The sequence below is a fragment of the Sus scrofa genome, chromosome 14 (genome assembly GCF_000003025.6).
Source record: "Sus scrofa isolate TJ Tabasco breed Duroc chromosome 14, Sscrofa11.1, whole genome shotgun sequence".
NCBI classification, from domain to species: domain Eukaryota; kingdom Metazoa; phylum Chordata; class Mammalia; order Artiodactyla; family Suidae; genus Sus; species Sus scrofa.
In genome coordinates this window covers 36314067-36337686 of record NC_010456.5, presented here as the reverse complement: position 1 = coordinate 36337686, position 23620 = coordinate 36314067, and the positions used below count along the sequence as shown (strand labels likewise).

At 38.2% G+C, this 23620-nt stretch overlaps 1 protein-coding gene across 9 annotated transcripts in view; it reads right to left on the bottom strand.

Annotated features, from left to right (window-relative positions):
• Positions 1–23620, bottom strand: part of MED13L (mediator complex subunit 13 like) — a 322734-nt gene that overhangs the window by 46881 nt on the left and 252233 nt on the right. For 8 of the 9 annotated variants that reach the window (XM_021073127.1, XM_021073122.1, XM_021073120.1 and 5 more), the window contains exons 6-13: positions 21323–21514; positions 20752–20940; positions 16327–16492; positions 14143–14247; positions 7893–8624; positions 6645–6870; positions 5544–5646; positions 5111–5235 (exon numbers count right to left, since the gene is read on the bottom strand). In XM_021073127.1, the coding sequence (XP_020928786.1) occupies positions 5111–5235; positions 5544–5646; positions 6645–6870; positions 7893–8624; positions 14143–14247; positions 16327–16492; positions 20752–20940; positions 21323–21514 (1838 nt within the window). The remainder of the gene's footprint in view (positions 1–5110; positions 5236–5543; positions 5647–6644; positions 6871–7892; positions 8625–14142; positions 14248–16326; positions 16493–20751; positions 20941–21322; positions 21515–23620) is intronic. The other variant, XM_021073123.1, reaches the window with a different exon arrangement.

Sequence of the window (23620 nt, the reverse complement as noted above, 5' to 3'; positions counted from 1 at the left end):
TACAGAAAGTAATTAAGAACAATAAGTCAGAGCAAAGACAACAAATCACTAGGGATGATGGCTGGGCATAGTAACCAGGCTACAACTTGCTTGCTTTTTTCCCTTTTCTTACATCTCTCTTTCTACTTCTTTTTTTTTTTACAGCCACACCTGCAGCATATGGAAGTACCCAGGCTAGGGGTCAAATCAGAACTGCATCTGAGACCTACACTGCAGCTTGCAGCCACACCAGATCCTTAATCCACTGAGTGAGGCCAGGGATCAAACCCATATCCTCAAGGAGTCAATGTTGGGTATTTAACCCACTGAGCCACAAGAGAAACTCCATCTACTTCTCTTTGATTCCTTTGCGATTCATACTTTCTTCCCACCATTACCACACCAAAGCATCTAAGCTAACCCTCCTATTTCTCTGGAGGTGGCCATTTTGGGAAAATCTGGCCCTACCCATCAGTCAACCCCCAGGGCAAACAACAATCCAGGTGGGATCACAGCCCCGCCCCTCAGTAAACAGACTACTTAAAGACCCCTCAGGCACACAGCTGCCTCTAATCTCATCCAGACTAGGCCCCACCCAACAGAGGGATTAGAATCAGCTCCACCTACCAGTGGGCAGGCATCGCCCCTCCCAACAGGAAGCCTACTGCAAGCCCCCACACAGGACTTCAGCCACAAGGGGGGCAGACACCAGAAGTAAGAGAGGCTACAACTTTATTATCTGTAAAAAGGTCACCACACAAAAAACCTATAAAAATGAAAAGACAGAGAACTATAACTCAGATGAGGGAGAAAGGAAAACCCCAGAAAATCAGCTAAGCTAAGGGATGAGGAGATTCTTAGCCTCCAGGAAAAAGACTTTAGATTGTTGATGCTGAAGAAGATGCAAGACATTGGAAATAAACTGGAGGCAAAGATGGATAACTTACAGGAAACAATGACCAAAGAGATACAAGATATAAAACTTAAGAAGAGATGCAAAATACAATAACTGAAATAAAAAATTCACTAGAAGCAGCTAACAGTAGAATACAGGAGGCAGAAAAACGAATAAGCAAGGTGGAGGACAGATTAGTGGAAATTACAGATGCAAAACAGAAAAGAGAAAAAAGATTGAAAACAAATGAAGAGAGTCTCAGAGAACTCTGGGACAATGTTAAACATACCAACACCGTATTATAGGGGTGCCGGAAGGAGAAGAGAGAGAGAGGGGACAGAAAAAATATTCCAAGAGATAACAGCCCAAAACTTCATGGGAAAGGAACCACTCACTCAAATCCAGGAAGCACAATGAGTACCATATAAAATAAACCCAAGGAGGAATACACCGAGACATGAATTAATCAAACTAACCAAAATTAAAGACCAAGAGAAAATCTTGAAAGCAGCTAGGGAAAAGAAACAAGCATCACACAAGGGAACCCCAATAAGGTTATCAGCTGATTTTTCAGCAGAAACTCTGCAGGCCAGAAGGGAGTGGCATGATATACTTAACGTGATGAAAGGAAAAAACCTCCAACCAAGATTACTCTACCCAGCAAGGCTCTCATTCAGATTTGAAGGAGAAAGCAAAACCTTCAAAGATAAGCAAAAGTTGAGAGAATTCAGCAACACTAAACCAGCCTTACAACAAATACTAAAGGAACTTCTCTGGGCAGAAAAGACAAGACAGCAACAAGAAATAAAAATTCCACAAATGACAAGGCTCACCAGTAAAGGTATATATACAGTAAAGATATGAAATCATCCATGCACGATTATACCACGATTTTTTGCTATTTCTTGGGCTGCTGCCATGGCATGTGGAGATTCCCAGGCTAGGGGTCGAATCGGAGCTGCAGCCACGGGCCTACACCAGAGCCACAGCAACACGGGATCCCAGCTGTGTCTGCAACCTACACCAAAACTCACGGCAATGCCGGATCCTTAACCCACTGAGCAAGGGCAGGGACTGAACCCGCAACCTCATGGTTCCTAGTCGGATTTGTTAACCACTGCGCCACAATGGGAACTCCTACATATAGACTCTTATATCAAAACTTCAGAATAACTGCAAACCAAAAGTCTACAATTGATACACAAACAAGGAATCTCTGAAGAAGAAATATGTCTCATAGTAAATAAGTGCATAATCCACCATGAAGGGGGTCATCTGACATCATTCTTGGAATGCTGAAGTCTTCTTAAAACTGATTCTGATTTCCTCTCCATCAAAGAATTTATGATAATTATAATTAAATAATGCAACTGTACAATTAAATAAGTCTACAATTGTGTTATTAATAACCATTTATCTCCATGGTACAATGTAAAGTCTAATGTCTTGTTTATCACATCGCCTAGAATGGTGTAATGCCTTTATTGAAGAATCAGTAAGATGTAACAAATTGTGAGGACATATTTATATAGTTACACTGTTTTTTAACCAATTTATGCATTTCATATTTTACTTATTTTCAGAGGGTGTATTATTTTTGTTATTCTTACCAGTTACGTCATTCTTTTTATTATGCTATATAAAATATTTAATGGTATAAAAGGCTTTCTTCTTTATAAATTTTAGTTGCATAATATACACAATTTTAATATAATGCTAATTTTTAAAGAAAAATTGAAATGTAATAGATATTACTAAATAGTAAAAATGAACACCATACAAAATGGGATAAAATATAGAATACATTTCCTATTTGTCTCGGCATATTTTCCATTCCACTTCTCCAGAGAGAGTCACTTAATCTGTTTCTTAAGATCCATGATATAATAATCTGTGTGAATGTAATTGTGTTTAAATATAAGTATTTTATTTTGTAAAAAAAAAAAAAAACAATTTAAAGAACAGACATTCTACCTAAACCATGCAAACCAATCACTAGATATTACTGAACATGAAAAGAAAATTGTATACCGTAATGAATATATTTGCTTTGGAATTAGTTAACTAGCTCGTTACCTACAATTATAACTAGCTAGTTACCTTCAAATTACAATTATGAAGATACAGCTGAAGGGTAAGATTTAAAATGTTACTGTATGATAGATAGTTTCTCACTACTATTCACTCATAATTATCAATTCAAACTGTTTCCAATTTGAATTCTACCAAGTTTTCTTAATTAGTTTCTAATAAGATTTGCTTAATTAATGGAGTTTTCATTATTGTTGTAATTAAAAATAATTATGGGAAAAAATAAAAGTAAATAAAATTGAAATTAGTAAAAGTTAAAAAAAATAAAATAAAAAAATAAACTAACCCTCCTTAAAACCAACCCAAGATAATGTGTGGCTTTACAGAGACAGTCATATTCAAAAAGGATCTCGAAGGCCTGGGTCAAAGAATAAGGAAACATGTCATTTCTTCCACCAAAGTTTTTCACATTGTCATGTCCTTTTCCTTCCTTCATGCAGTCACTGCCTGAATTTAGGACCCTGTGTTTTAATCTGACAAGTTACTGAACAGTAGTCTTGCTTTCTGTGTACTAGACTGATGAAAAACAGCACTTACTTCTACCAGATTGGTTCCACGCTCAGCAGCCTTCAGAAGAGCATATTACCAGTAGAGTTTGAAGTCCAGACTTAATTGTGGCCAAAAAGCTTCCCAGCCCCATTAATCTTTACACACTATTCAGATAACTCTCCAGTGTACTCACTATCCAAGGTCTGGCTAGTTCATTCTTGTTGCTTAATCACGGCTCACTGCAGGTTCAAACTAACATCCCTCCCCTGCCTCTCACTAACCTAGCTAGTCTTTCCACATTTCAAGTCAATTCCATTCTTTGAAGTCATTATGATCTCCTCATCTTCTGATTACTTAGAATACTAATGGTATACAACATCTGTTAATCAGATACATTTTATTTTAAAGTGAGAATGGGCTTTAGAAATCCTATTCCTTCTTCATCTTCAAGCCTTCACTTAAAACACTGCTTGCCTGTCACTTTGTACTTGAACATACAGCATCTTTAGATTCAGGTCAATTACTGCACTCACAGGACTAAGTATATTTTTAACTTTATATGCTATTTCTCCTTAAATCTGTGAGTATCTAAAGTATCAGAGTGGTAATTTAATTATATCTATAACTTACAGTACTTGCCACAAGGGAACTGGTCATTAAATGATTAACAGATAAATGGAAGTTACATGGGAAAGAAAGTAAATATATAAATAAAAGAAAAATAAGTAAGTTGATTCCATGAAGAGAGCGCCCATCTTACTCATTTCTAGGTTCCCCGGAAATAAAAGGCACTTTTTTTTTTGTCTTTTTAGGGCCACACCCACAGCATATGGAGGTTCCCAGGCTAGGGGCAGAATCAGAGCTGTAGCTGCCAGCCTACACCACATGCACAGCCACAGCACCACCACATCTGAGCCAAGTCTGCAACCTACACCACAGCTCACAGCAATGCCGGATCCTTAAGACACTGGGCGAAGCCAGGAACAGAAGCTGTAACCTCATGGATGCTAGTCAGATTCATTTCCGCTGAGCCACAACAGGAACTTGAAAAGGCACTTCTCTTTGCCCAAAGGCACAGAGTTTTTTAGGTGAACAAGGACGCAAATATCCTGATTCAGCTCAGTTATTCTCCAAAGAATTATAAATTCTTATCTATCACTTGAATCACATGATGCCTTGTATTATTTAATGTCTATGTGTATAAATTTTATCTCCTGATGGATGCCATAATTCTAAAAAGTATAGAACATAATTGTAATACCTCTTATAATGTTGACTAACCTGTGACTTATTAGATGGATAAAAGGTTAAGGAGCATTATTTTAAAAATCTGAGCTCAAGGGCTATGTAATACACTTATGTTAATCTCATAATATTGAGAAAGATTTAAAAAAATAAATGTGAACGACTTTAATATTTACAACAGGAATAACACCAATTTTAAAAAAGCCATTACAAATAAAATCCAAGGAAATTAGAGGCTACACTAATAACTTTTAAAATCCACTCAAAGTACACAAACATTTTTAAAGAACATTCAGAACCTGAAATAAGAGCCCCCAATTCAGTAGACCAAACTATAAATAAATACTGAAACACTGATACAAGTCCACCCATTTAAGTGAATTTTTGTTTGCATAGCTATGGCAGACTCACCCCAAGTTCGTCATCATCAGAATTATCAAAGATGTTGTCCAAGTCATGAAGGGAAGGTGCCAGGTCTGTCACTTGCGTAAGGCTACTGGAGCCAGCTCTGCCAGCAGCATTATCCTGCCGGACATCTGTGGGGAAGGAGGCAAAAAGGCACAGAATCAGCAACTTTGTTAAGGGAGGAGGAATGAGGAAAGGACAATGAGCAAGCCCTGCCTGTGAATTGTTTCCCTAGGTTTTTAGTTAAATTTAGAGACAATTAGTGCCAAATATGTTTATTAGTTTTGAAAGGAACTGAAAAACAAACTATGAAAAATATATTAAGAATGAGAGCAAATTACTGCTATTACAATAAGAATAAAATTTTAAATAGAGAACCATCTCCCTCGCATCTTATTTTAGCAACCATCCAAGTGAGGCAAATAATCATTGTACACACCTGTTTTAGTAGAACTGAAAAGGGACATGGCATTTTTCCCTTCAGGCACCGGCGTGGAATGACCTGGTGTAGTGACATCCTTGGTACCAAATCCATCCTCTGACTGTATAATAAATTCAGCCAAACAAAACACATGAACACCAACCCAAAGTGTGGAATATGAGGGAGAACACAAAGAATTAGAGGGTAGAATGGAACTTGTTATGAGCACAAGTATGATAAATCATGGTCTATGCAACCAAAGAAAATAAAAGATAGGTCCTTTTCCCTGAATTTAAACCAAACCGAAAACTCCCATACTTTCCCCTAAATCTGGGTCAATTGGGGTTTTATGCCTCAATAGTACTGGTGGCATTTTATTATAGACCTGCCATGTTGTTACAAGCTGCCTTAAATATAGCATTTTAGATGTTGAATTATGGTTCAGACTTTCTGGATCTAGATAGATCTCTGTAAAGGAATCTAAGAAGTATTCTCCTGAACTGCCCTGGCCTCTTTTAATTGTTTTTAAATGTCTTACGTCCTCTATTATTAGGCATACTTTAAAAAAGTACCATTTCAAGAATGGCCCTGTAGTTTAGATGTTTTAGAATTTAAGGCTCAAAACAGCAGGCACCGCCAGTACTCATATTTATGACAGTGACACCAGTCTTGGAGTAGTATTGATATTAATTCAGAGGTACACAGATTAAGAGCTTATTAGCACAGTAAACGCAGTGAGCGTTCAAGAAACAGTAGATATTGCTATCAACATTTTTTCTTTACATTTTGGGTATTTTGGAATAATAATTAAAAAGAAATAAGCAGGGAGCATAGGCCAACAATAATTAGCATATGAGAGGAAACATGCACTGTACAAGCTATAGCCTGGAAAATATGAGGCTTCATTTATGTTCGGCTGACTTTTAAACAAAGGTGAGCCATGACATAAAAAGGGACAATACGCTGTTTGATACAATAGTACCAAGAGCATGAATATGGGGACAGAGCAATCAGGCAAGACTATCTCAAACATTCTGCCTCCAAAGTATTCCCACACGTGTTATACTGACATAGACTGAAACCCACACCAGGCTGGACTCTCTCTATGTTAAATGGTACCTTATTCTTTTTCAGGGAATCTTTCTCTGTCCCTTGTTTGCATTTCTTGTTCGCTGTAAAGATGTATTTTATGTCACCATCCTCAAAGGTATATGGGTCATTGACTTCTCCCAAACTGTCTCCAGGTTGTTGTGATAGGGGTAATGGGTCAAGGAAGTGGAGTGGCTGCATCTGGGGCTGCTTGTCTTGCCAGATTTTAAACCGTTTGTTAGGTTGTGCTAAGAGTCTGAAAGGGAAAATAAATGACAATTTAAACAAGATAAAGTAAAAACATTAGGGTTTTTTCTTTTCTTTTCTTCTTTTTTTTTTTTTTTGGTCTTTTCTAGGGCCACACCTACTGCATATGGAGGTTCCCAGGCTAGGGGTCTAATCGGAGCTGTTGCCACCGGCCTACGCCACAGCCATGGCAACGCTAGATCCCAGCCGAGTCTGCGACCTACACCGCAGCTCACGGCAATGCCGGATCCTTAGCCCACTGAGCGAGGCCAAGGTTTGAACCCGCAACCTCATGGTTCCTAGTCAGACTCGTTTATGCTGTGCCACGACAGGAACTCCCAGATGTTTTTAAAAAAGCAACATTTAAAACTTCAAGTACTTGGAAAGCTTAAACTAAACTTATTCACGATTAAATAAATTTTAGTAGCCTCTGTCAAGAACATATGCTTTTGACTCTGATTTCATTTAACAGCGCAAACAGGCTGTGAGGACAGTCTAGGTTCAAATTCCATCTGTGTCATTTATAACTGCATGACCCTAGTTTCCTTCTTAGGTATGACATTAATGTAGTAATACAGCTGTGGTGAAGATTAAATGAGAAAACCTGTGTGGGAACTATTTGGAATAATAAGTCGCTCAAAAGCCCTCTGAAGTATTATTACTGGATGCATGATATGTACCCAAGTGCAAGTAAAGCCTTCCTTAAAAGTAGCAACATACCAAGAGGGCACTGACCACAATATGGTCAAAGCTTCATTCTCTGATTAACAGATAGCAAGCCAAAAATAAATACTAGTGCAGCTAATTCAACTCTACAATGAAACCTTTATATGTCAGCACTGAAATAATGACACGTGTGTTAAACCTCACGATGGACAAAGCATTTGACTTTTAAACATTTTCCAAATGCAGATTCTAGAATGGTGAAGAAAGGCCTCTTTCATTTTGTATCTGAAGGCCCTGATTCTTGGGAACCTATGGCCTTGGCCTTCTGGTGAGTGATCAGGTGGATGGGTCAGAGAGTCGCCTTACCTTTGCAATGCAGTGCTCTCTGAGTTTACCTCCATTTTGGCATCACATCTCTCACCCTGGAGCTCTGGAGGCCGGAACTCGACATCATCAATGGATGGAAGATGATAACTATGCCACCACTTATCTGATGACTCTGAGTTCGAGGGCCTAATCCCACAATATAAGGCGGTCTCACTGACCTCTGCCATCAGAGGCAGTCTTTGGCCTACGAGGACAGTTCTGTCATCCAGCGTAGACAACTGCTGGAGTTCCAGCCCATTTCCATAGAGGGCTGGATTCACAGGGACAGACGGTGGGTCCAAACTCTCCGTTTCCTGACCTCGTGGCTGAGGGCTGAGTGTTGGCGGCAGAGGGGAAATAGGGGAATGAGGTGAATCCATAGGATTCAGATTCATTTGCTTGCTTGTATTTCTGGAAGGCACGGCCATTTGCTTATCATACTTCCTACTGCTAGACACCTCTAAGGAGGAGTCTATCCCTGCCAACCCTAGCTTCTGTCCTGGTGGATCTTGTTCCATGCATAACTCTTCGGCCACAGAGGGCCTATGATGAAATGGTATCAAGGGTCTCTTTTGCAACTTGTCTCCTTTTTCCTGTCTTTCTGTTGTTTTGTGCTTAGAAGAAGCAGGAGGTGGTAAAGATGAAGATGATGATGGTCCTGCACTGAACCCTGGTTGTGATATTGTGGGAGGTCGACTAGGTCCTACTGCACAACGCTTTAAAAGTTTATGCCTGAAATGAGAATTAAAATGAAGTCAATAGATACGCAGATGAAAATAAATGCATCATTCTATTTATTTATTTATTTTGGTCTTTTTAGGGCCACAGCTGTGGCATATGGAATTTCCCAGGCTAGGAGGCCAACTGGAACTGTAGCTGCCGGCCTATGCCAGAGCCACAGCAACATGAGATCTGAGCTGTGTCTGTGACCTACACCACAGCTCATGGAAATGCCGGATCTTTAACCCACTGAGGGAGGCCAGGGATCGAACCCATGTCCTTATGGATGCTAGTCGAGTTCGCTAACCACTGAGCCATGATGGGAACTCCTGCATCACTGTAATATTATGGAAGAGACACTTCTGACAAGGTTCTGTCTTTTAAAACATACATTATGTGCACTAATACATTTAAGTGAACTCCAGGTGTTAAATATATTCATAAGGACTAAAAAATGCAAAACCCCCTAAGAGAAAATGATGAACCAATCACATATAAGTTAGGTAGATAAGAGGTAGACTTAAGAAACACTGATTAAAATGATACTCATAACCTCTACAAAAATACTAATTTGAAAAATCCCCAAATCCTTCAAATTTGATGAGGGTCTTAGATAATCTGTTCATGTTGCATTTTAAAACCAAGAGTAATGAGACCATCTGTCAAGAAAAAAAAAAAAAAAAAGCTTTCAATTTCTGTTTTACAACACGCTAGTAAGTCCAATATAGAATGGTTTATAAAACTTACAAAGTTGTAATTCAGGAATAAAATAACTATACAACTCTCCCCCAAAGTGGGAAACTAAGAAAATAAGGTCAGCCTTAAGAATATTCAATAGGATAAATAGTATACTACGAACCTTATATGCTACTATCATCTAAGAAAGACTGTATAAAAGACAACTTCGGATCTTACACAAACAGGTTAAAATGAGACAAGTAAAAAGGCTGTGAGAATATTAAAATGACGCACATATACAAAGGTATCTATACTATATAAGCAGGAATAACAAGTCTATTCACATCCTAATACACCTCTTGGCAAGCAAGGCAAGCTTTCTCCATAAGGGCCCACTAGATGATGCTAAGATTTAATCTGTGCAAAAAAGTTACATAACAGGTTAGCCAGTTCCTCCCAATATATAACTCATTCCCATGGAAAAATGTAAGCTCTCCTGCCAGTGTAGCAGTAACTCTCTGAGGCCACCAGGGTGGCATTAAATTACTGCTGCACTGCACTAAATGATGCCCTAGTGAGCAGTAAAATGAATTTGTGTGGTATAATGGGATGGTTTAGTGGGACAGCAGGATGGCCACCCTGCCCTATAAAGCCATTAAACAGTGTGAAGGGTGGACCTTTCCATAAGGGGGTTGGTAATCCTGCAGCAGACAATCTGAAAACACTCTTACCAAAGTCTTTGGTACTCTTAAAAAAAAAAAAAAAAAAAAAGTTAAAGAAAAGAAAAAGAAAAAATCCTGGAGTTTCCACTGTGGATCAGTGGTTAAGAGTCCGACCAATATCTAGCCATGAGGAAGGATGTGGGTTCGATTCTGGCCTTGCTCAGTGGGTTAAAGGATATAGCATTGCCATGAGCTATGGTATAGGTCACAGATACGGTTTGGATCCGACGTTGCTATGGCTGTGGAGTAGGTCAGCGGCTACAGCTCTGATTCAACCCCTAGCCTGGGAACATTCACATGCCGTGGGTGCAGTCCAAGAAAGAAAGAGAGGAGTTCCCGTTGTGGCGCAGTGAAACAAATCCGACTAGGAACCATGAGGTTTTGGGTTCGATCCCTGGCCTTGCTCGGTGTTGCCATGAGCTGTGGTGTAGGTCGCAGATGCGGCTCGGATTTGGTGTTGCTGTGGCTGTGACGTAGGCCAGCAGTAACAGCTCCAATTTGACCCCTAGCCTGGGAATGTCCGTATGCCCTGGGAGCAGCCCTAAAAAGACAAAAGTCAAAAGGAAAGAAAGGAAAGAAAACGAAAGGAAACGAAAGGAAAGGAAACGAAAGGAAAGGAAAGGAAAGGAAAGGAAAGGAAAGGAAAGGAAAGGAAAGGAAAGGAAAGGAAGAAAGAAAGAAAGAAAGAATCCTGACTTTGAAGAAGGCTGCTTATGCATAAAGCTATTGTTAATAAGGCAAAACTTGGACTTAAATATCCATGGCACAGTACCACAATAAGAGATGAAGGTCTCATCTGAAAATATCTCGATTATAACTTCTAAAGGTGAGAAAGACAAACACCATATGACATCACTTATATGAGGAATCTAAAAAATGGATACAAATGAAATTATCTGCAGAAAAGAAACAGACTCATAGACTTTGAAAACAAACTTACAGCTACCAAAGCAGACAGGCAGTAGTGGAGGGATGGACTGAGTGTCTGGGAATGGCATATGCACACTGTGATACACGGAATGACTGGCCACTGGGGACCTGCTGTATAGCACAGTGAACTCTACCCAATATTCTGTGATAATCCATATGGCAAAAGCATCTTAAACAGAATGGGAGTTCCCATCATGGCTCAGTGGAAATCAATCTGATTAGTATCCATGAGGATGCAGTTTGATCCCTGGCCTTGCTCAGGGGTTTAAGGATCCAGTGTTGCCATGACCTGTGGTATACATCGCAGACGTGGTCTGGATCTGGCATTGCTGTGGCTGTGGTGTAGGCCTGCGGCTATAGCTCCCATTCGACCCCCAGCCTGGGAACCTGCGCATGCTGCGGGTACAGCCCTAAAAAGACAAAAAATAAAAAAATAAAATCAAATAATGTAAAATGGATGTGGGTACATGTATAACTGACTCGCTATATTGTATAGCAGAAATTTTCACAACATTGTAAATCAACTATACTTCAATAAAACTTTAAAATTAAAAAAAAATGAAACTACTCTTTGGTACTCAAAGTCTTTGGTACTCTTAAAAAAATAATCCTGACTTTGAAGAAGGTTATCTATGCATAAGACTATTGTCAATAAGGCAGAAATTGGACTTTAAATCTCCAGGGCACAGTACCACAGTTAAGAGATGAATGTCTCATCTGAAAATATCTCAATTATATCTTCTAAGGGTGCTTATTCTAAGACCTAAGCTCTAAAAGTCTTTTATATAAAACTTTTAGATTTGGATCTTCTCGGAGAGCACTTAACCACCCCAGTCTTTCTGATAAGTATTTTACAGTAGCCTCTTTAAAGTGACTTTTTGCAAAGTGGATAACCTTATAAAGTCATTTTTTTTCAATTGTATTTAATGACTCAGCTACATTTGTTGGAATGGTTGGAATTAGGAATATACCAGTAAGTTAACAGACCATCCATCACTACAAATCTGTGAACAGTTAAGGGACCTAACTGAAGCAGGCGGCAGGAAGATCAGGCTCAGAGGGTGAACTATATGGGTGGTTCCTTAGTGGGAAGGAATCAGAAGCAGGGCCAAATAGTTCAAAAACACATGGTGACTTAAAGAATGAGAAAAGCATAATGATGACAACAGACATTTCAAAGGAAGTCACGGTGAAATGCAATGATAAAAGTGATCTGGAAACTTCAGAGAAATAAATACACGTTATAATTTCTAGGCTGAGAAGGGAAAAACTGTAACAAAAATGATGGCTATAGTATGAAATTGTGAGGGAACAGATATGTCAATATTAAGGATATATCTTAAAAGCACGCCCCAAAATACAAGACTAGAGTACAAGTAGAAGTCAAGTTTAAAGACAAACATTTTGAAGTCAACAGAATGGAATGCATATCTACAAAGAAAACCTGAAAGGGATAAAGAATTTGGTGAGGAAACAGTGAAATAACTCTAGAGGACAAAAGAAAAAGTGTTGTTTGTTAATTTACACTTCAGGTAAAAATAATTCAAAGTAGCGAATAAAAATGTGATAGAAATCAGTAAAAAGATTATTTATAAAATGCAAAAAAAATCCAGATTAAGGAAAAGAGCAGGAAAAAATAAGATGAAGGCACAAGTGAAATTAAATACACTAAAATTTTTTATCCTTTGTACTTCTTAAAGACGGACCATAACTTGGCTATAAGCTGTTTAGACGTCAATAGGAAAATACTTTCTGCCATACAATTTACAATGGCATAGAGACAAAAGTAGACCAAGTATTCAGCTAGTATGCCACACTTATCCTGGGACTGGAGAGAGAGACATTCTTACATGCTCAGAGAGAGGACCCTTAATGAGCAAATAACATCAAAAACATCCTTCTTGGAGTTCCCGTCGAGGCTCACTGGTTAACGAATCCAACTAGGAACCATGAGGTTGCGGGTTCGATCCATGGCCTTGCTCAGTGGGTTAAGGATCCGGCGTTACCGTGAGCTGTGGTGTAGGTTGCAGAAGCAGTTCAGATTCTGCATTGCTGTGGCTCTGGCACAGGCGGGTGGCTACAGCTCCGATTCGACCCCTAGCCTGGGAGCGGCCCAAGAAATGGCAAAAAGACGGAAAAAAAAAAAATCCTTCTTAAAAAATCGCTCAAGAGTTTCATTAGGTACTTACAGCATCTCTCAAGAAAAAGGTGACTACCAAAGCAGAGATGATAAAAGAGAATCAATTCATATAAAAGACAAAATTATTGTCTAAGTGTATATATGCATGTACGTATGCATTTACAGAGTTCTTGGGCATCATGACCACCTCCCTACCCAGAAGCCAATTTATGCCACATTAAGAACCCCATGATCTAAATTAGAGAAACAAAGGGCCATCTTCTAAGTACACTTATTTTCAACTGAAATTGTTTTATAAGTACTGAGCAATATCAAAAGGAAGCAAAGTTACTCTAGGTTGCTCCCAAAGTAAATTATCATCACCATATGCTCTAATAGTTAGCTGAGCCCTGAGATGGTGGTGGGGGGGTGGGGGGGTGGTAAGGCTGATATACACTTAAGAAATTTAAGAACCCTAATGAAAATGTGGACAATAAGATTCTTTACTACCACAAGGTATAAGTCAAGACAATATAAATGAGGAGTGCAAAAACTTTCTACAGAAAACAATTTGAGTTTCTATTCAAATATCTAAATTAATGAGCAATAATTTTAGCTTTTGGCAGATGTTATTACTACATACCTGCATCAGTCAGCAGCACCAACATCAACAAAACACATTTTCTATAGGTGTATTTAATTAATTCTAATTCTATGAATTCAGGCCATCCTGCTTGATATTTACATCTACTTTAAAATTAAGAGTAATTAAATAAACTCATTTAAATGGCAAGAGATTGTCTTATCAAACTGATGTCCTTAGTTGTGAAGTAGTTATTCTGAAGAAATCTCTGAGAGCAATCAGATAACACGGCCAGTTGTCTAAAAAAGCTCATTCTGAGTCCTGACAATAAAACTACCATTTACTTAGAAGAAAACACCAAGCCTTTTTTCTTCTCTACTGGAGATAGAAGATTTAAAACAAAACAAAGCAAAATGATGTGGAAAAAGTGGTCGGAGACAGCCAACACAACGCTCCATCATTCTATTGGACTACTCTTCTGCCTTGGCCACTACCTACCTAGAGCAAGAACAGCTGACTCTTTGGGTTGGATCCACAAAATCCCAAGTAGCAAGATTGTTAGCAGGCTCTTCTTCAAGAGTCGGAGTTGACATTTGGCTCCTCCTAAAAAAGGGTAAAAAATGTGGCTTGTGTAAACATGAGATAATATTCAGAACTCTGGTGGTGCTGGTGGTGGGGGGGATGTTAAAAAGACATGAATACATTTACACAGTAATGGGATCTTGCTGATAGACCAGAGTTGGGGGGGGGGGTGCTGAAAAGTAAACTACCGCTTCCATGCACTAGAAGAAGCAGGATTCAAAATATTTTTAACTGAAGTTGAATATCTTTAAGATTTTAACATGGGTGATACACAGAACAAAACAACATCTGGCAGCACTTTTTCTTTTTTTTGATGGCAGGGCATGTTACAGCATGTGTTCTTGGGCTAGGGATCAAACCTGCACCACAGCAGCAGCCCAAGCCGCAGCACTGACAATACTGGGTCTTTAGCCCACTGAGCCACAAGGAAACTCCCTTTAAAAATTACCTTTTTACAACATCTATAAATTATATACTCTCAGACTCTTAAAACTCCTATATTTACTAGCATTTAAGGGCAGCACTCCACACATGTAATACGAACTAAAAGAATCAAAAATACCTCCCACATGTCACTAATAATTGGTAGCAAAATGTCTCTTGCTGCATAAATAAGAACACTGGGCAGTATTTCTGTACTGCTGATTTTGCTACAGCTGATACTGCAGTGTTTCACTGATGGCTCTGCAGGGACTCTGCTTGTTCTCCACACTCCCCTGCCTTTCTGGGTGTCTCAATTCCCTGTTCTGTGCTGCCGATAGAAGGGCTCTAATCTGCTGGAGTTGGTGGAAAGGTTACTGGTGATAAAAATCAACGATGGTAAATGAAAGATAAAAGCAAAAGAAAATGTTAATATGGAAATTGTCTAGACATTGCAGATGGAAGTGAAACTATCTGTACCAACAATTCTAAAGGAAATGATGACTAGAATTATCTTCTCTCCCCCGCTCCAGAGACATGCATGCAGCAGCTTGATATGGGATCTCAGTTCCCAGACCAGGCATTGAACCTGGGTCACAGGGTGAAAGCTCTAAGTCCTAACCTCTAAACCACTAGAGAACTCCCTAGAAATATTTTTTTTAATTCTAGAACATGGCATATGATTTTCCATTGTAATTATTTTAGATTTATCTAGTAGCCTATTCTAGAGCCAATTAATTGGGAAATACATAGTATGAATTCCAAGACATGTTTTAAATGTGTATATAAAGCTTTGAATAGTGGTCACTTAAGAAACATTTAACTTCTCAACAACAACAACAACAAAAAACAAACAAACAACAAAAAACAAAACAAAACAAAAAAAAAGGAGTTCCCGTCGTGGCGCAGTGGTTAACGAATCCGACTAGGAACCATGAGGTTGCGGGTTCTGTTCCTGCCCTTGCTCAGTGGGTTAACAATCCGGTGTTGCCGAGAGCTGTGGTGTAGGTTGCAGACACGGCTCGGATCCAGCGTTGCTGTGGCTGCAGCTCCGATTCGACCCCTAGCCTGGGAACCTCCATATGCCGCGGGAGCGGCCCAAGAAATAGCAAAAAGACAAAAAAAAAAAAAAAAAAAAAAAAAAAAGAAACATTTAACTTCTAAATGAGTGCTTAGGAGTTATTGTCCATATTTATTCTGCTTCAGAGAATCAAGACATTTATGTTCTTGTATCAGTCAAAAGGTGAATATCGCAGTCATATCAAAACAGATGCGAAAATATGTTAAAGTTTATGTAAATCTTGATAAGTTAAACAGCACTTATTGATGACTATTTGATATTACCATTTATGCAATTAAAATAGTCACCAAACCCACAATTACTATCCTGACACTCAGGGTGAATCTCTGAGCCACCTCTGCTGTGCTAAAGAAGTCAGATGAACACCATGACAATCTTGAGATGTCAAGATGTCAAACTTCAAAATTTTCCTGGATAATAAAATTATTTTGACATCTTTGTTTTGATTTTTATCCTATTATGTTAAAAGAGATGCACTAACAATCAAAAAACCCCTCAGGGTTTGGCCACACAATAGCACAATGTGATTGAGCCTCTTCATGCTGTAATCAAAGACATGGTCACTAAGCCACGATCCAGACATAATGCAAAAAACATACTTGGACTGGGTTCTGTTGAGGATGCATTCCTTCCAGACTCGATGGACCATATGATTGTGGAGTTTTGGAGGAATCTTCCCCGATCTCTTTGGACTGTGCATAGTTATCATCCCCCCGTCTTGGGAACCTAGGTGACTGACAGCATTCTGCGTACCTCCACTCTCACCTGGGAAAGGAAGACAATCTGGAAATGTCAGAATTTTCTGAAAAGGTCTTCTAGTACATAGACTGCTGGCTTTTTCAACATAAATATTGTTAATTGTTGAAACTCATCATGCAGTTTTGCTGCTACTCCTGACAATAACACTATCTGTAGCTATGAGTAAACCTGCCATCAGTATAGCTTTCAATCACATCAATACTCATGCACTCACATACCCTCAAGGCCATATCCTTTCAGAGGCATTCCTACTTCACAGGTCCTGGAGACCATTTACATGGGAGGGTTCATACACAATATTAAAGATATAAACATGCATGGTTGCTTGAAATTTAAAATCCCAATGCAGTAAGTTCCAAAGCAGAACAATTAACAGTAGAGGGAGCTTTATGCTCATGTAACTAAAGGGCTATGTAACAACTGCACATAGTGCCCTGGGTAGGAGAAAGAACTTTTTAACAAGGTCAAATATTGAATTTGTGGAACTCTTCATCTTTATGCCTGACACTATTTGTAAAAGCTTAACACTAAACCACTGAAAGAGGTTGACTCAACATTTTATATCAGATGATTAAAAATTCACTGGCTTCTAATAATTCCACTTAGTTTCCCAACTATACTTGGTATGTAATCCATTTTCTATTACATTCACATTAATTGCTGATAATACTGGTTTTTTTTTTTTTTAATTTATTTTTGCTTTTCAGGGCTGCACCTGCAGCACATGGAAGTTCCCAGGCTAGGAGTCGAATTGGAGCTACAGCTGCTGGCCTACGCCCCAGACACAGTAAGACAGGATCCGAGCCGCGTCTGTGACCTACACCACAGTTCAAGGTGATGGCAGATCCTTAACTCACTGAGTGAGGCTGAGGGTCAAACCCGCATCCTCATGGATTGTAGTCAGGTTCATTAACCATTGAGCCCTGAAGGGAACTCCAAATACTGGTTACTGATTATAAGTATTTTACTACTTCCATCTCATACGACACAAATACTGAAGTCATTTTCCAGTATTAAATTTTGATTCAATTACTTTTATCTATTTGATTTCATAAATATATTGTGGGCTTTATGCTTGATAAAACTATGACGCAAAACATCTTGACTGAAATAATCAATTCTAAGTGCTCTGAAAGTCTCCACTCTCATCTGAAAAAGAAGCAACCTTATATCACAAACTAATACTCTTGGTATCAATGCAAAACAACCATTACATAAGTTAGCTCAGCTCTATTTTAAAAAGAAAGAAAGAAAGGAAGGAAGGAAGGGGAAGAAAGAAAGAGAGAAAGAACAAACCCCAAATGATAATATTCGTAGGAACAGAAGCTTTCCTGTTCCCCAGAAAAATACTGTTATAACACAAATGAGGTAAATTAATGGAGACAAAAAATTTAGTCTTTCACTGCTACTTTTTATCTTAAAAGTTCTCTGAACTTGGTTCACGGTACAAAATAATTCATTTTTTATTTTTACAATGGATTTTCAATACCTATTACAAAATGAGGCAAAATGGAAAAATAAACACAAGTAGATAACATACCCTTTTCCCCAAACACCCTTCAATACAGCCAAACAGATCACAAGTCCATGGTATCATAAGGGAAATGTTTATGACAAAAACAGGAGAGGATGTGGGGAAAGCAAGCCATAGAATCTTTTCTGATTCAAGTTGGGTTAGGAGTTCCCGTCGTGGCACAGTGGTTAACAAATCCAACTAGGAACCATGAAGTTGCGGGTTTGATCCCTGGCCTTGCTCAGTGGGTTAATGATCTGGTGTTACCGTGAGCTGTGGTGTAGGTCGCAGACACGGCTTGGATCCCGTGTTGCTGTGGCTCTGGCGTAGGCCGGTGGCTACAGCTCCGATTAGACCCCTAGCCTGGGAACTCCATATGCCGCGAGAGCGGCCCAATAAATGGCAAAAAAAGACAAAAAATAAACAAATAAAGTTGGGTTAATGCTTTTCAGTAGCTTTTAATGATTAAACTAAAATGTGGCTGATACCTTATATGAAATTAAATGAGACTTGTACCCCATGCTGTTAAATGCATATTGAATGTTGTTTCTTACAATTATCACCATAAACAGAAGAGGAAAACTGATGAACCTCTCCCATAGAAGGCAGAGCATTGGGCCCTCCTAGGTCTGCTGCTAATCTAGGTGATACCCGGCCATTTTAAAGAGCAGAATAACCCACTCTGTCCTATATCTAGGAAAACAAGGCAATGCTCAACATTAGTCAAGTGCAGAATAACAAGGCTGAGCAGGATTCTCGCTGATGGAACATTAGGCATCCTAAGCTATAATTCAATGTTACTATAGTGTAAAAATTTGGACAAATTCATTTAACAACAAATATACCAGTGATTTTTATTCAGTTTTTTTTGTTTGTTTCCCTGTTTTATGGAATAAGAAAACATCAAAAGATTTATTTACCTAGGGCCTACCAGGATGACAGACACATAGTTAGAATGGAAGAAATCTGACGATCTATAGTTATGAATTCTACAGGTGAAAACCACCATAATAAAACTTTTTTTGAATTATGAAATTTAGAGTTCTGAACTGATCAGAGGTCAAGGCATCAGGTACATTGCAGGCTTTCAATTTTAAGTTGAACACAACTTTCATTAAGCACCGGGCAAAACAAAAGCATAAAACATAAATTGATGAGAACTTATGTAGTATAACTGTTAAAAATCCAAACTTTGATATGAAATATGATTAACACTTTTCAACATATTCATGATTCTATACTTTATATTAATATATCTTCTCTATGATAGTATTATAAAAGAATACACGAGTATCTTTTGCTTTTTTAGTTTAAAGTAGTTTTAACAAAAATTCGTTGCTAGTAAATCCTTTCACAAGGGATCATCCAAATGCTCTGCTCTATCATATTAGAGCTGGATGTGTATCTTTTCAGCATCTTAGCAACTACATGGCTTTTTTTTCCCCCTGCCACACCTGCAGCATGCAGAAGTTCCAGAGCCAGCGATAGAACCTGCATCACAGAAGCAACCTGGGCCAAGTGGTGGCAACATTGGATCCTTAACCTGCTGAGCCACTAGGAGATTCCTACAGAGTCTCTATTTCTATGTCCTACACACAGTATCTGAGTAATTCCTTCCAGGTAACTTAATATTGTGTGATGTAAATGGAGTTTTGAGCACTACTTTAAATTTCTTGTTTGTATATTGCTATACTGTATACCAAACACTCTTAAGTACATGGTCTAGTATGTATAACAACCCTGGAAATTGATTGTTCAGATCAAGTATTAAATAAAGTCACTCATCTAGTAAAAACTATGGCTAGGTTTTAAAATTAGGTGTGTTCAATAGCAAAGTCTACACTTTTTCCCCAATATATTTCCCCATAAACTGAATGTCACTACATGCCAAGCACTATGCTAGAAAGTCTGAAATCTTATCTAATCCTCATGAAAATCACTAAGTGAGCATGTATCATGCTTCATGGTCTGTTTTCAAAGTTTAGGAGCCGAGACTTTATTTATTATGATGCTTCTGCCAAGATGGTCTACATTAAATGCCTAAAAATAATCTCATTTCTGCTCAAGTATGATGAATATCCTTTTCTTAGTGATTAGATTGTCAATTAAAATGAAGTCAATTACAACAGCAAAAATTTTAATAAAGAAGGCAAAATCCTTTCAATTAAAAAAATTTCTGAATATTTCCATAAGATGACAAATTCTTCAAATATAATTAATTTTTATCATTAATGCAGACATATTATTGAAAGGACAAAGCACTTATTCAGAGCTTCTGAATGTTAGACCTACTTTATACTATAATAAAAAAAGAGAACTAAACCAAGACTTGTTCTTGGCTAGCAACAGTCACCTGGGCAAAGGCATCAACCATTCTCCAATTCAGTATTTTCCATTCGTTTAAAAAGTAAAAGCAACTTACATCTTGTCTCCTGACTCTGTATGTGTGTGTGAGTGTGCGCACACATACGTGTGCATGCAGCATCAGTACAAAAGGGCAGAACTTAAGATAAACAACGAAACTGGTTAATTGGAGTAAAAACTAGTATGGGCACAATTAAAATTCTGAAGCACATAAATCCTGTTTATTTATAATTCGTTTTCTTCATTTTGTGAAATTCCCATGTTACTCTAGCTCCATCTTTTCTACCAGGAATTTCTCAATGTGTTTTCTCACCTGTTTCACAGCAAGGGAACTATATGATTTGGGGGTGAATCTCCTCCACTCAGGACATTCCTAGGTTGTACTCACCTATGATAGCCTGTTCTGGAGAGGTGGGAGGGGTAAGAGGCATGCCACAGTTACTTGGATCCTTCACACTACCAAGTCCCTGCTGCCCAACTGTAATATGGCCTCCAGTACTGGCAACACTCTGAGGAACTGGGATGTCATTCTGAGAGATCAAAACAAAAGCCGAAGGATAAACCATCCGAACACCACCTGTGAGGAAAAAGAGTAAGAGAACTAGGTCTGATAAAAAGTTTCCACTGCCAAATCTACTCTTCCAGTGGTTAGAATCCAAGATCAGTGGTGAATATGAGATGCTCAGTAGGTACTGCCAAAAGTGATAGGTTTCATCCTTTCATAAGTTAATAGCTATTTAAACATGTGTTCCAACATTACCATAATAGCATTTGGAATACAGGGACCATTCCTGCTTCAGGCAAGATAGCTACTCAGCAAATACCACTGTGTCAAGAGATTTCAAAAAGATGGGGAAATTATGGAGATTATTTTTGATGAAACTGAATGATTATCTTTTTAAATTAAAGAAGATGAAGGAGATAGAATTAAGTTCTTCAGGCAAAATATTTTCTCTTACCAACAATTACTTCTACTGCCACAGGGAAATCATCATCATATCCCAACTCCTCTTCTTTCAATTCTTCTTTCTTTTTCAGCACCATTGGGTAGAAATACTGCCATTCCTCAATCAACTTTCGGGTGGCTGGGTCTGACATCTTATATGCTTGGCCTGTTAGTGTGCCATTTAAGCCATAAGGACTTACCAGTACTAAAGCAGAGAGGAGAAACATATGTTACAAATCAGAGTAATAATTCCTACATATACAGACATTTTAGGCTGAAGCATAGTATCCCAATGTATATTGCTCTTTATTTTCTAAATCCTTTTTTTAACTTTTTTTTGCTTTTTATGATTGAGCCTGAGGCATATGGAAGTTCCCAAGGCTAAGGGTCGAATTGGAGCTGCAGCTGCTGGCTTACACCACAGCCATAGCAATGCAGGATCCAAGCCACAGCTCATGTCAATCCCAGATCCTTAACCCACTGAGCAAGACCAGAGATTGTACCAACATCCTCGTTGATACTATTTGGGTTTGTAACCCGCTGAGCCACAGCAAGAACTCCCCTAACTCCTTTTAAAGTGTGATTTTTAAAAAGTTTTCCATATTGGTACTTCTTATTTGTATGCCTCTCAACTCAAAACAATTTCTGAAGGAAATCAAATAGGGGAAGTATAACACTATCAGACAGCTACATCAACACACAATATATATAAACTATCTACACACTAAAATATATAAACACATCTGTTTGATAAAAACTTATACAATGTGTACACTGAATATTCCATGACAGAAGACCATTCAATACATACACCCCCAAACCAGACTAGAATTTGAACATTCTTCCTATTGTTTCCTGAGACTTCCTAAATATCTGAGGTAATTTAAAAATAATGTATAAATAAAATGTCTAATAGCAGCAATGTCTTAATGTACCATGTCTGAAACATAATGTTTATGTATAATTTCAATTCTGACTATTTTGGAGGTCTGGTGATGGAACAATTCTAAATAAAATTTAATTTACTAAAAGTAAAGGACTCAAAGTCCCTCTATCTTACTCTTTCACTATTTTACCTTGATGTCATTTTCACTGAGCTAAACACAAAAATGTAGTTAACCAATACTGTATAACTCTGGCAGATCTTAGTCTCACACTGAGTACTTCAATCTTCCGAATAATATTTCTGTGGGGATAAAAGTCACTTTTCTTTAATTCTGATTTATTAAAAAAAATATCTCACGATAGGAATTAATTGGAAGGTTCTTTTTTGGAGATGGCTTTATTTTTTAAAAACAATTGGATAATACAGCATATCAATCAAAACATATATAGCCAAATAAAACAATGCCATTTGCAGCAACATGGATGGACCTGGAAATTATCACACTAAGTGAAATCAGACAACCATCATGTGATATCACTTATATGTAGAGTCTAAAAAAAAAAAAAAAAACAAATGAACACATCTGCAGAATAGAAAGAGACTCGCAGACTCTGAAAACAAACTTCTGGTTACCAAAGGGGACAGGTCAGGGAGGAGGGATCGACTGAGGGTTTGGGTATGGCATATGCACACTGTAGTATACAGAATGACTGGCCAATGGGGACCTGCTGTATAGCACAGGGAACTCTATCCAATATTCTATGATAATCTATATGGGAAAAGCATCTAAAAAAGAATGGATGCATGTACATGTATTAACTGAATCACTCTGTTGTACAATAGAAATTATCATAACGTTGTAAATCAACTGTACTTCAATAAAACTTAAAAAAAAAGAGAGATATCTGGGAATTCCTTGGTGGCCTACTGGTTAAGGATTCAATGTTGTCACTGCTGTGGCTTGGGTCACTGCTATGGTGCAGGTTCGATCCCTGATCCAGGAACTTCTGCATGTTGTGGGTGTGGCAAAAACCAAAACCAAATCAAACCAAACCAAAAAACACCCCAAAACAGATAATTGTAAACATTACATATTTTGTTGCCTTTCTGCTATTTTATTATTTTATCTTATCTGACCAACACTGCTAATCAAGGGCAATTCTCCTGTATTAACACTTTCAGGAAATCCCCACATTGGTATGGTTAATTATATTCCCTATAACTACCAAAGGCCAATCCTTAAGAATGTACCTTCACCACACCAATCATGGGAAGTAAGCAGGATAATGCCCCACAAAGTCTTCAATGATTCCAGACATTTACAACAAACCCCTAAGGTTTAAAATAATTAGCCTATCTGTTGTGGCTCAGCATTAACGAATCTGACAAGAATTCATGAGGATGCAGGTTTGACCCCTGGCCTCT